This window comes from Dermacentor variabilis, chromosome 3 (genome assembly GCF_050947875.1).
Source record: "Dermacentor variabilis isolate Ectoservices chromosome 3, ASM5094787v1, whole genome shotgun sequence".
Classification (NCBI taxonomy): domain Eukaryota; kingdom Metazoa; phylum Arthropoda; class Arachnida; order Ixodida; family Ixodidae; genus Dermacentor; species Dermacentor variabilis.
Window position 1 is genome coordinate 81,406,902 of NC_134570.1, and position 13,275 is coordinate 81,420,176.

Genomic DNA, 13,275 nt, shown 5'->3' on the forward strand with positions numbered 1-13,275 from the left:
GTATAGTGTGTGTTGACACCAACACGGACTGCCAGTCAATTAACGCAGCGCGCGTCGATCGTGTCACCGCGTCATTAGAGGCCTTCGGAGCAAATTGGCAACGGACGCCCACGGTGAGCTCGCAGTATAGCCCATGTACCGACACGTCGTTCACGAAAATATAAACAAAAGCATCGCCTTTTCGCGCGGTCGGCTGCAGACAGTTCACCGTGCGCGGGGGCTTTTCTTTTTTTTCTTCGTGTACCACTCAGGTCAGAGCACGACGTCAATGACCTTTTGGCTGAGTACTGGGTTCATTGTCGCTTACAGGCTTATAACTACAGCACTGCCTCGCTCCTTCAGAAGGCCGGTGTCGAGCGTGCTCCGACGACGTCGTGTAGAAGCGATCGAGGTGCGACGCGCAGCTCTCCCGACGAACCACTTGCGCGAAGCGATCGCCCCGTGCACAAAAATAACGCGAGCCCGCAACAAGTGTGAGTATCCTACGCACAGCCGATGAATGCTCCTCGATATTTATTTTTTTTTCTTCTAACCAATTCGCGAATTGATGCATGTCAGGGCTTGCATTCACAAATAGCTCGATCGTACGCTAGACTTGTTCGAAGGAACATTAGTATAGTCCGTAAAATTTGTGGCAATAATTGAACCAGTACATATAAGAAGCTATACCTAACAGGCGGACAAAAAGGGTGCGTCATGTAAGCTCGAAAGTTACGACAATAAAGTATGCTATCCCTCATTGATATACTTTAGGATCCCTATTGTTTACTGAAGATATATGGTTAACATTCCTTTAACTACGGGTATCGTCTTGTACGCTGATCATGTAAATGTCTGTTTCTGACTCTGACCTAAAATAACTAGAAAAAGAACGCAAATGTGCGGTTTAAAAGATTACAGGTTCTGGTGGCGCTTACTCAACTTAAACAGAATATTAAAAAAATACTGTTTTATCCTTTCCAAAGCTAAACATAAAGCGATAAGTCACAATGTTAAGTATATTTTGATGATTATATACTTACACACAAAAATACATGCAAGTTTATGGGCATGTGTTCCCGTAGCAATCTGGACTGGAGCGACCCTGTCCATCGCGGTAAAAATTGATATACCCCAACCGATCAATGGGCGTCATTAATCGCACAAGCGACTTCCTTCCACACAGCCTCAGGAAGTAATTATGCTTTGCCCCCGTTCACTCACATTTCACTTATTGCAACTTATTATGGAGGGTACGTGCAATAAGACCGATACGCACGAATTAACAGCCATTCAAGAGATCGCATTAAAAAATCTTACTGAAACGTCATGGGTGCTATGTAGAAACTTATCTGCTGTTAGTGTGATGCACTTTCCCGAATGCTACAAGCTCAACGTGGCAGTCTCCGGTTAACCCACTATAAAAGCAAGGTCTGTCTTTTTTCTCAGCACCACGGACCTCAGTCGCAGCACGCAGTATGACTTAGGCAAGACCTCACTCGTCTCAGCTCGATCTCGCAATGAGATTTGACACTCGGTTAACTGATCTAATCTAGTAGTAATAATATTCAATACATATCCTATAGTTTAGTGTTTGCACAAGAGCGCAGCTCTAGTTTTTTTTTTTTTCAGTTCAAAAGTAAAGCCTGATTGCTTTTATAGCGATAGCAATCATACGGACGCTCAAAAGGCACACGCGCCGCCGCCGCCGTGATGTCATGGTATCGACAGCGCATGCGCAGTCCGCGCATGGAGGATTGGAAGGTTTTGTAAAGAACGTTAGAGAAGGTCAGAAGGCTAGAGAAGCGAGAGACGGGCTCAGTGCGTTCGGCTGAAGGAATCGCGCATTTCTGTGCATTTCATCGCTTGACTTAACGCGTCGTTTATTTGATCACCTGTATTGTTCTGTTGTGTGCTGGCCCACCGACTGCCGTTCGATCCATGACTGGGATGTATAAGACTCGACAGAGGGTGCGCTTTGCGTGTCTGTCCTTTTGCCACACCTCGTTGGCACGTTGTCCTGCACTACACACATACATGTCTGAACATCAGCGTCACAGATTTAGAGGTCGCGTTGCCACGTGAAATGTTTCTCAGTTGGCCTTCATACACAGCGTTTCGCAGAGTGTAGAATGTGTGATAGGCAGGCTGCACCAATGCGAAACCCTAAATCGTTTACTGCAGTTTGTTTGTTTGTGTTCGCGGTGCGTTTGCGTAATTCAACAACCACAGCCAGGTTTGGCACCAATATAGGACGCTGGTGCATAGCTTGGCTGCGTTTCCACTGCATGTATTATAGAGTTACCTTCGCTTCTCGTAATGATCTTCTTATATATATAGTTCTTTATTTTCTTTTTCTTGAATAGATCGTTCTTCACTTCCGTACAGTAAGAGAGAGTGAAAGAGAAAATCTATCCGTGCAGCAATTTGCGAAGCGCAAATTCACGATAGTGAAGGTCTCAGCTCCGATATGTGCGCGGCTTCAGCGCTATCCTTAGGGCACGATTTTGAACAATTCATTTTACTTAATAGATTACGACATGGGAACTATCGTATTTTGGGGCTTTATTTAATGAGGACGCCCATATACGGCAACAACGCGAATGCGGCTGCCACGTATACCAGAAATGGCTACCGCTACAGGAGTATGCTGTGTGTGCAAAGCATAAATGTGCATACTTTATTAAAGAAAGAAAGCAAAACGACGGGAAATGCCGACTGTTGACCTTACAGAGAACTCCAAGTAATGGGGACGGCCAGAATCGTGACATTTGATTCCAAATTACACTTCCGCTTATAGCGCTTCCTTTGCACTTCTTTCTCCGGGTCTGTTGCTCCGTTCCTTATAAGCATAATTTTGTAGACGATGAATCATTACTTACGATCTAATAAGGCAACGAACCGGGATTTCTTCGCTGTCCCTTGCGGTTGGTGCAAAACAGCCTTAGGAGCCTTTGTGTTAGCTCTGACTTTACCTTCATTTATGCTCTTTTAAAAATTCTCACTGTGACATTGGCGAGACAAGCGATAGAAAGACTGCAAAGCGGGTTATACCTTGAATGCGAGCGAGCGACGTTCCATTTGTAATAAAGAGAGAGAGAATTACATTTATGAGAATGGTAAACTGGTCAAGATGGCGCTGATTCATAATTAACGAAAGCGCAATGAATGAGTGCGAAGAGAGACGCAAGAACAACCGGACAACAGCGTTGTTCCTGCCTTCTTGCGTTCTTCGGCGTCCCCGTTGTGTCGTTGCTAAAAAGATTATTCGTTCGTTCGTTCGTTCGTTCGTTCGTTCGTTCGTTCGTTCGTTCGTTCGTTCGTTCGTTCGTTCGTTCGTTCGTTTGCTCGTTTGCTCGCTCGCTCGCTCGCTCGCACGCTCGTTCGTTCGTTCGTTCGTTCGTTCGTTCGTTCGTTCGTTCGTTCGTTCGTTCGTTCGTTCGTTCGTTTGCTCGCTCGTTCGTTCGTTCGTTCGCTCGCTCGCTCGCTCGCTTGCTCGTTCGTTCGTTCGTTCGTTCGTTCGTTCGTTCGTTCGCTCGCTCGCTCGCTCGTTCGTTCGTTTGCTCGCTCGCTCGCTCGCACGCTCGTTCGTTCGTTCGTTCGTTCGTTCGTTCGTTCGTTCGTTCGTTTGCTCGCTCGTTCGTTCGTTCGTTCGTTCGCTCGTTCGCTCGTTCGTTCGCTCGTTCGTTCGCTCGTTCGCTCGTTCGTTCGTTCGCTCGTTCGTTCGTTCGTTCGTTCGTTCGTTCGTTCGTTCGTTCGTTTTAATTTTGAGTAGTAGGAGTTCTTTAAAGTGCGTCCAAGGCATGTGCGCTATACACGGGCGGTATTTTTTTTTCTTTTATTACCTTGCGGCGCATTGGAATGATGCCGCTGCTGCCGGAAGTCGAACCTGGGACCATGGTGCACAACAGTGGATCCAGCGGTGGCCAGGAGGCGCTACGGCTGTTTCAGCGTGTGACCAAGAAATGATGACGTTATCCGCTAGAAAGATTTTTCACGCAGATCACCTGACATCGTATATACAGGTTGCTGAGTGACTACCGCGTACGCTGCTGAGCGCGATGTCATGGGTTCGGTAGCAGGCCGCAGCCCGCGGTCGCATTTCGACGGGGCCGGACGGAAAAAAAAAAGAACAGAAAATAAACACGTGTACTTTCGTGAAATGTCAGAGAACCCAAGGCGGTCAGAATTAATCTGGATGGCTCGAGCGCTGCATCGAAACATAATATCACACGAATCAATCAATGAATGAATCAATCAATCAATCAATCAATCAATCAATCAATCAATCAATCAATCAATCAAGTATACAGAATTTTGAACGAGAACGGACACGCGCTTGCATCCTTGCGTGCGATCGCGTCGACGCTTCTTGCCTTTAGCCAAACGCGCGTTCAGGGAGACCCGGTCCATCCGTGGCCGTGCGAGTGCTCCCGTATTCTCTATATCATGCCGGTGTGCCCATTCAGGTCGCCGAGTTGGAAGGCCTCAAAACGAGAGCCAAACGTGCAAGCGGAAATTGCAGCTCGTCTTGTTGAAAACTGCATAACCCGCTCGCTTATATAGGTTTTGCAGTACGCGGCATAGGGATAGGCGATGCTGCTGTTGGCAACCAAAACTTCAGCACTGGTTGCCCATGCATCCAGCTAGCCAACGCGGCGGCGGGTCCCATACCTCTAGCCATGTACACTCTAGCTATTCCCAACCATGCCGTCTTTCTTTTTTGTTTTTCCCCGTTACTGTACCGCAGCGCGCGTAGCGGAGGATTCGCATCGCCATGGCCGCCAGCGTTCCCGTCGTGGGCTACACCAGTGCCAGGGGCCTGGCCCAGAGCGTGCGCAACCTGCTGGTGTACAAGGGCGTGCACTTCCAGGACAAGCGCTACGAGTTCGGACCGGCGCCGGCGTACGAGAAGCTCGGCTGGGAGGCCGACAGGGCCTCGCTGGGGCTGGCGTTCCCCAACCTGCCCTACTACATCGACGGCGACGTGCGACTCACGCAGACGGTCGCCATTCTCCGGTACCTGGGCAAGAAGCACGGTCTCGACGCCAGGTCGGTCCGTCGGGGTGCAGCGACTGCACGTGGTATTCGCGCGTGCAATCCTTTCCCCCTTTCCCTTCTTCTTCCTATCTTCCATTGCCCTGTTTCTGCCTCCTCCTCCTCTATGAAAAGTCTAGGCAGGCGTTGTGCCCCTTTCGGTAGCAGTTGCCAGCCTGCTCCTCGCTTTCCCTTTCCTGCCTAGTGCGTATATGTCTTGAAAACAAGTAATAATAATAATAATAATAATAATAATAATAATAATAATAATAATAATAATAATAATAATAATAATAATAATAATTCGCGCGGGGGGAAATATATAGGGTGTGTTTTTTTCTTTACTTTTGTGTTGACCAAATTTTCAAAATCGCCTGTGGCAGATTGCACAGTTCTAACCCTCGAACTGAGTTACTCGTTGAGGCGGGCATTACTTCAACGAGCAATCAAATGCGTAATCGACTAATTAACGATATCTCAGTAATTTAACGTTTTAGCATATAAACTAAGGACACATTGCGATCGACAGCCTTTTCTAGCTAGTGAATTTTTAAGGCATATCGAGTTGGCACGGATTCTAGGGATGGCACAGGTTTCGAGATACGCCCCGTCGAACTTGCCGTGAAAACACTATTGTCCCACTGGCTCTTTCCTTATTTTTTTTTGTGTGTGTGTGTGTGTGTGTGTGAGAACGCCTGTTTTATTCATCGAAGCACATAAGTAACTGGAACGCGGATGCAATTCGTCGGACACGTCGAAACTTATGTTCTCGAAACCGGTGCCGTTTTGAGAATTCATTCCAGGAGGATACACCTTGCGAACTCGCCGGCTACAATTCGCAAATTGCAATATAATTAATTAAAAAGGCAATTAGCGTAATTATGTTAATTACGCAAATATGCGTTCTGATTTCGCTTAGAAATAATATCCGCCTCAGCGAGTAATTCAGTTCATCGGTTAAAAGCGTGCAATCTGCCGCAGGCAAAAATATTAAAACATGGTACGGCAATATATACGCGTATGTGCATACCATCGAAACTGCGATATCTCGCGACATTGTGGCTATATTCAAGTTGTTCTTCATTCCTTTGTCGTTTAAACATGCTCCTAGTTAATGATACCAGATTCTTGGCCGATCTCTCGGAATGGGTTGCGCCACTGCCCACAACATGCAGGATATCCTCTACGATATTCTGCACTCTGCACTGCCCTGCTCAACTCTTTTCTAACTTACTTAACACTATTCTGATCTCTTCTACCATGCACTGTACTACTCTACTCTGATTTGCTCTACTCAACACAGCTCTACTCTACTCTACTCAACTACTATGTTCTACATTACTCTTCTCCACTCTACTACACTCTGTCCTGCACTACACGTACTGCTCTGTTCTGTTCTGATCTCCTGTAATAGAATTGGCACTACTCTATTCTACACTGCTCTGCTGTATACTACTCAGTTATTCTCTACCCTGCGCTACACTGTTCTGCTCTACACTGTTCTCTTCTACGCTATTCTATTCTACTTTGCTCTACTCTGATCTAGTATGTTCTGCCCTGCTCTACGTGTGACACCAATAGGACATATATGCAATTAGTCCCTGAAGCCAAGAAACGCAGAGCAGAAACACACTGCTTCTTCCCGCTCGTAGAGAGCAATAATTCTGCGCATCGTGTTTGTCTGGAGATACGTGAGAGCGGAACAATGTGAGGAACGTTCGAATTGTCCACCACATGCTTTACACGGCGTGTACACACAGCAGAGTGTTCTGTGTGCTCAATACCTTACACTACGGATAAGCGTTGTGTTTTAGGAACTCAACATCAATAATACCCTGCCACGGATAAGTAATACGCATTTCCTGTATCTTTTTTTTTTCCTTTTTTCCTACAGAGAATATGTGAAATAGTAGTCCGTGCCTGAAATATTGATATTGAAATGTACGCTGTTTTTGTTTTTAATGCTTCTTGTGCTCATATTATGTTTGAAATGTTAGAGTGTCACTGGTTTATCCTACTGTATGCCTTGTAAAGGGGGTCCGAATCTCTGTCAAGTGAATTCACTTTCAATTTTACTTCCGACTTTCCCCCATTTAATATGGAAATAAATTCAGTTCAATTCAACGTCAACATTAATGAGGCATCGGCCTCATTAACCGCCACCTACTCGGCAACTACTGGTGAAAAGCAGGTAACTCTTGGTGTACGCATTTTATCTGTGTAAGCGACGCTGTTATCTCGCGTGCCTTATAAAATGAGAGAGCCGACGCTGCAACACCCGATGAGAAAAAAAAAAAAAGCACCCACAATGCGTAACGCAGGTTACTATGCGCTGTTTTAGAAATGTGGCAAAGGTCATAGGCGCGCACACTGTCGCGCGAATGCTGCGCGCGAAGCTTTCGCGTACGCAGAAAAAAAAAGCTCGCGAGGCAGTGCCCTTAATTAATGCCAGCTGGCAGTCAAAAAGTCACGCCACGCATGACGCCGGTGCACAGCGCAAAGTACGAGTGCACATACTTACTAATAGACGGGATACAGCGCTGACTCACGACCATTTGAATTATTCTCGATTCATTAAACGCGACGGCGTTGCAAATTCCTGGTTCCCACTCCGTATAGATTTATTTCTGCTCTGTTTTTCTGGCGCCGATATAACTGCTCATTAGAGGCGCGCAGATGTACACGCGGTAAACGACCGATTCTCAGCAGGATCATTAATGCGTCCATCTGTACGTTTCTGCAAGCGCTAATGGTCTGTAAAAGATCACAAAAGGCAAACACAGCGGAGGAAAGGGAACGCACATGGAGCTGACTCACAGTTGTTGAATTTTACTCATAATGGCACGGATGTTTGGCTGCTTGCCAATAAATTTAGTGTACTTACAGGGTGCTTTTTATTTTACCTTACAGATTTCTTTTATATGAGAAGGCTTGAGACACTTGACGTCCTCACATCCGAGTACTGCGGCGAGGCGCAAATACTTTACCCCTACTTAAGTTACACTTTAGTGGTTTTTTTCTTTATTATTAACTTGAGAGCAGATTTAGTAATCAATAATACCTGATTAATTCAAGCACGCTAGTTGACGATTTGCAAAACTCCCTGTTTCAAATGATGCGCCAATAAATAATAATAATAATAATAATAATAATAATAATAATAATAATAATAATAATAATAATAATAATAATAATATAATAATAATAATAATAATAATAACCCGCCGTGGTTGCTCAGTGGCTATGGTGTTGTGCTGCTGAGCACGAGGTCGCGGGATCGAATCCCGGCCACGGCGGCAACATTTCGATGGGGGCGAAATGCGGAAACACCCGTGGTACTTAGATTTAGGTGTACGGTAAAGAACCCCAGGTGGTCGAATATCAGAAAGTGGTTTTTGGCACGTAAAACCGCATAATTCTTCAGTAATAATAACTTTTCTTACGGGCTTTTCTTTTTGCGATTTCGCACATCTCGCAAGAATTTTAAAACATTTCCGCGAGGAGAATTCCTTTTTATATAAAGACTAACTCAATATTCGGAATGTCTATTATCGCAGAACGAGCTCAAATTCGTAAACATTGCAAAAAAAAAAAAAAATTCGGGAGAGCTGGCATGTTTCAACAGCGACGTCAGGCTGTCACTCCGTTGATATATATGAGCGGAATCTTGCGCGCCCGAGGGAGGTTCTGAGAGTCAGTATCTGCGAAGTATTGCCTACAGACTACACACAGGAAAACAAAAAAAACTTTTCTTTCTTGTTTCCGATATTTAGTATGGCGTTTCTGGTTAAATGTCTTCGCCCAACATTGAATGACAAGCAGCGAGCGTCATTTGTTGGTTTAGAGCAGAAACGCAGGACCCCCCCCCCCCAAAAAAAAAAATAAATAAAAGGAAGTCTGACACACTAACTTTTCCTTCAGCCCCGGCCAGACGAGGCAGACCGATGCAAGAACTCCGGCTGCAGTGGTGTCATACACGGAAAGTAAAACACATTCAGTGTACACCTCTAATGTTCGCATATGGCGAACATTAGACGCCACAGGAGGCTCCGGCTGAAGCCCACTTCCAATTGTCTGCCTGGTGTTGCTCCTCTATTGCTGAAAATGTTTCCGTGAAATACTTCTTTCTTTCTTTTCGTTGAATATGCTTACTATCGGTGTGTCTTGTAGATTTGTGTGTAAAATAAACATCATCTGGCGGTGGGGGGGGGGGGGGGGGGTCATTCATGTGTTTCTCCTTTAAAGGGCCCCTCACCAGGCCCCATAGTAAATTGTGGTTATACGTTGGAAGTTGTTACGTGTCCTCTAGGGAGCGTTCTGCTGCCAAATTTTTTTCAAGTCGGCTCATTAATAGCCGAGATAGATATATTTCAGTGCCGCGAACACATGATTTCAACAGGCGGGCTCCACTGCCAAGCAAGACACTCTCTCCATTCCCCCCCGTCTAGCCTACACAAGCGAAATTTCCATAGCAGACCTCGAGGATCGCGTCACGCATACGTCACAGGCCCCACCTTCATTTTCCTTTTTTTTTTTCAACGCTACCCACTTCCGGCGATGGCGTCACGCGCGAACTGTTGTCTCGTTCGCGCAGCGCACTATTTTGCGCGATATGCACAAGGAAACATGACTAGCCGTATAATTCAGTGTTACACGAACCCTGAGGCAGAACAAGCGGATCTCAGAGCGTCATCACGCGCTGGAACACGGTAGAAAATGGCATAGTTTCGGTACCTGCGCACGTGACCGCACGACTGTGGGAACAAGCAGACGAAGCGGAAGTACATCTCTCTTGCTTCGGTGCGAAGTAAGAAAAAAACACGCAGACATTCTGCTTGCATGTTTTATTATTTCTCTAAACTTCAATTCTTCCATTCAAGCAACAGATTGCACAGATAACAGATGTCTTGAATAATTTTTCGAAGTCACTTGTCACCACGATCGACGTCACACTGCGGACACGATCACGTAGGCGCAGGGGCACGATTACGTCACCGTCCGGCTTTGAGCGCGGCGGCCGCGAGTGAAGACGGAAATGGCGTTCGGATTGAAGTTTCAGATCTTCCCGCGGCGCGTAGCGATGTAATACTTTGCAGACACGATTGTTATCGCGCAATGTATGCCCTGCGCTTGTTAGCTCAGGATGGCCAGACCTGGTGAGGGGCCCTTTAAAGGGTTAATGAAACATTTTTCGTCAGTACCGTCTACGCTAACGTATGCAACCTGTCCTCCTCGTGAGACCAACGACTAATCGACACGACGCAGGTCTGACAAGGAGGCCGCGGAGCTGTGGCTTCTGGAGCAGCAGTCCAATGACCTGCTCTGGGCCCTCGTGGTGACCGCCATGAACCCGAACGCGACCGAGGCCCGCAAGGCCCAGGAGCAGAGGCTGGCCGACGCGCTGCCCCGCTGGCAGGAGCTACTGAGGAAGCGCCGCTGGGCGCTCGGGGACGCGCTCACCTACGTGGACTTCCTGCTCTACGAGGCGCTCGACTGGAACCGGCAGTTCGCGCCGGACGCGTTCGCCAACCGGCCCGAGCTGCTGGACTACCTCTCACGCTTCGAGAAGCTTCCCAAGCTGAAGGAGTACTTCGCCTCCGACAAGTACGTCAAGTGGCCCATCATGGCGCCCTACATGTTTTGGGGACACAAATAAAATATGAGTCCGGCCAGCCGATGGCCCGCGCACGAAATGCTGCGTGTTCCTTACTTATCATCATCAGCAGCAGCAGCCTGGTTACGCCCACTGCAGGGCAAAGGCCTCTCCCATACTTCTGCAACTATCCAGGTCATGTATTAATTGTGGCCATGCTGTCCCTGCAAACTTCTTAATCTCATCCGCCCACCTAACTTTCTGCCGCCCCCTGCTACGCTTCCCTTCCCTTGCGGTCCAGTCCGTAACCCTTAATGACCATCGGTTATCTTCCCTCCTGATTACATGTCCTGCGCCCCCCATTTCTTTTTCTTGATTTCAACTAAGATGTCATTAACTCGCGTGTGTTCCCTCACCCAATCTGCTCTTTTCTTATACCTTAACGTTACACCCATCATTCTTCTTTCCACAGCTCGTTGCGTCGTCCTTAATTTAAGTAGTCGTCAATTCCTTACTTAATGTGGCCACAACTGCAGCCGACTGCAAGCGACCAGTATACCACCCAGCGCCGAACACCCGATGTGAGAATGTCCGGCACACGAAGCGGAGCGGAGGAAGAGCCTCCGCCAGCAACAGTTGCCGAGCTACGAGGTGTGGATCTGATCGGTGGGCGGCCTAAGAGGGACGCCTCGCGTAGCCCTATAGTCTCTACTGGCTTGTGCCAGGGGACGCGGGCTATTACGCCGGTTGCAGATGCAGCGTGACTCCCGCTCCCCACCACACTTTCTTCCCTTTCCCATTCCTCGTGTTAGGCCGAAGAGCCAGCTCATCAAAACTAAAACGTTCACTCGATCAATCGATCAACCCAACCAATCAGGGCATTCCTTGAGCCCCGAACTGCGATGACCATGACATATGCCCTAAAGCTTCGAACGCCTCCACTCCTCCCAGCAGTCGCCGCGTTGCGTGCTGAGCTAAAACGCGTGTGCGACAGGCTTTAGAGGGGCTCTCGAGTTCACTGTGTCTTCACTGCTCCAGAATCTTCACCTAAGCGCGAGCAGTACCTAAGGGCACTTTTAATCTTTGTTAAGGACACTGGGCCCGCAGTCCCAATCAAATTCTTAAGCTAAAGCTGTTCGTACAAGCGAAGACGCCGGTCAATCACCACACCAGACGTGTCATTAGCAAAGGAGGCCCGCAACTGCCAAAATGCACTTGCGGACAAAACGCTTCGTGAACTCGGCCCCCGGTTCACGCAGTGGAGCTTCTCTGCGTTCGGCTCATTCGCTATATGAATCGCCCTGGAGACTTTCCCTGCCATGACGTGTATCACTCCCTTTCTCTCTCCGACATCCTCCTCCCTTGTTTTTACTCTCTCCCACCACCCTGCAGTACGGCACTGTTGAGGTGTTGTGGCACTCAGAAATGCGGTTAGAAACATCATATACGTCGTTTATTCTTTCCTTTCTCTGCCCCATTCCATCCGACCGCAAGAATCATTCTGCTGCTGAAAGGCGTCTGCGAATTCAAATCGCATGGTCAAAGTCATCGTCGGAATTGCGAATGTCTATGGCATGTGCGGGATAACTGGGCTCGTAAGTCCTTACGTTAACATATTCGTAAGAATGGCTGGCAACCAATCGTCACAGTGGACATATTAACGAAGGTGGCCATGCAGGTAATAAAGACCAGCACTTCCGAACAGAAGGTTTTGTGCATTCCACCCCCGATCTTTACATCGACAATCACTCTTCTCTCATTTACATAACCTCAGCAGGACCTTGATGGCATGCTGCCTGCTGCGCCAGGTTGATAAAACTCAGCAAATTGTCATTCACGTGTTTCAATGAATTTTGTGCATCGGCTGATGCAAGGGAGGGAGGCGGAGGGGTGAACGCACGATATCCTGACGTAGCCGACGCCTTACCTACAAAACAAAAAAAAAGAAAATATACAATTCTTGACAGATATACCTTTATCTTGGGTTTGTTCGGTTGTTCGCTAAGCATTAACCTTTCTTTTTGATCCATCATGTGTTTGGATTCTTTTCCGAACCTGAGCGTCATTCATCTACATTCGCCGTGTAATCGAACTTTCTTGCACAAACAATCGTAGCGTTAAATATTTATTTTTGCGAACTACCACTCCGGGCAGATGTGCTGCTGAGCTCAAGAAGACAACAAGATTGCAAAATCTCCGATGACATTCTTAATTGGCTGTCACAGACATTCTTCATTGGCATGCGGATGTGTAGTATATTCACTTGTTTGTATTCGCCGACTGGAGAAATATTTCTGCCTTCTTCACCATTTCTCTCGTCTTTATAGCAGTGTCGCGTTTTTCTGACTTGTCTCCTCGTCGCCCTATTAAACATCCACCCAATCGCGACGCTCGTAAGTCACCCATCCGCTCCTCGGGTTATTGGTGTTTAAATGCTACTCTCACCTTTTTTCCTGGTCCACCTATGGAGTACCCCGATGCCAAACAAGTAAGTGCCATGAGAATCAGCTGTTGTCCCGGTGGACAGTGATGTTAATTTGCACCGGCCACGTGGTCATGACTACATCAACGACTTTGCGGATTGCAATGCTCACTATTCCGCGCCACCTGTGACCTCTTCTCTTTCCCTTCCCTCTGACCCCCGCTCTGTCCTTCTCACCCGAAAA

General features: G+C 47.3%; 1 protein-coding gene across 1 annotated transcript; it reads left to right on the plus strand.

The window, feature by feature from the left end:
- The first annotated feature begins 309 nt into the window (after nucleotides 1-309).
- On the plus strand, nucleotides 310-10,709 carry LOC142575951 (glutathione S-transferase Mu 2-like). The gene is made up of 3 exons (XM_075685788.1): nucleotides 310-473; nucleotides 4,730-5,031; nucleotides 10,282-10,709. Exons 2-3 carry the CDS (start codon nucleotides 4,757-4,759, stop codon nucleotides 10,670-10,672), a joined length of 666 nt encoding a protein of 221 aa, XP_075541903.1. The 5' UTR covers nucleotides 310-473; nucleotides 4,730-4,756; the 3' UTR covers nucleotides 10,673-10,709.
- The last annotated feature ends 2,566 nt before the right edge of the window (nucleotides 10,710-13,275 follow it).

Excerpts from the sequence above, each read along its gene's own strand:
- LOC142575951 (XM_075685788.1), top strand. The coding sequence starts at position 4,757 with ATGGCCGCCAGCGTTCCCGTCGTGGGCTACACCAGTGCCAGGGGCCTG. Across the intron at positions 5,032-10,281 it reads AAGCACGGTCTCGACGCCAG|GTCTGACAAGGAGGCCGCGG; the intron begins GTCGGTCCGTCG and ends GACACGACGCAG.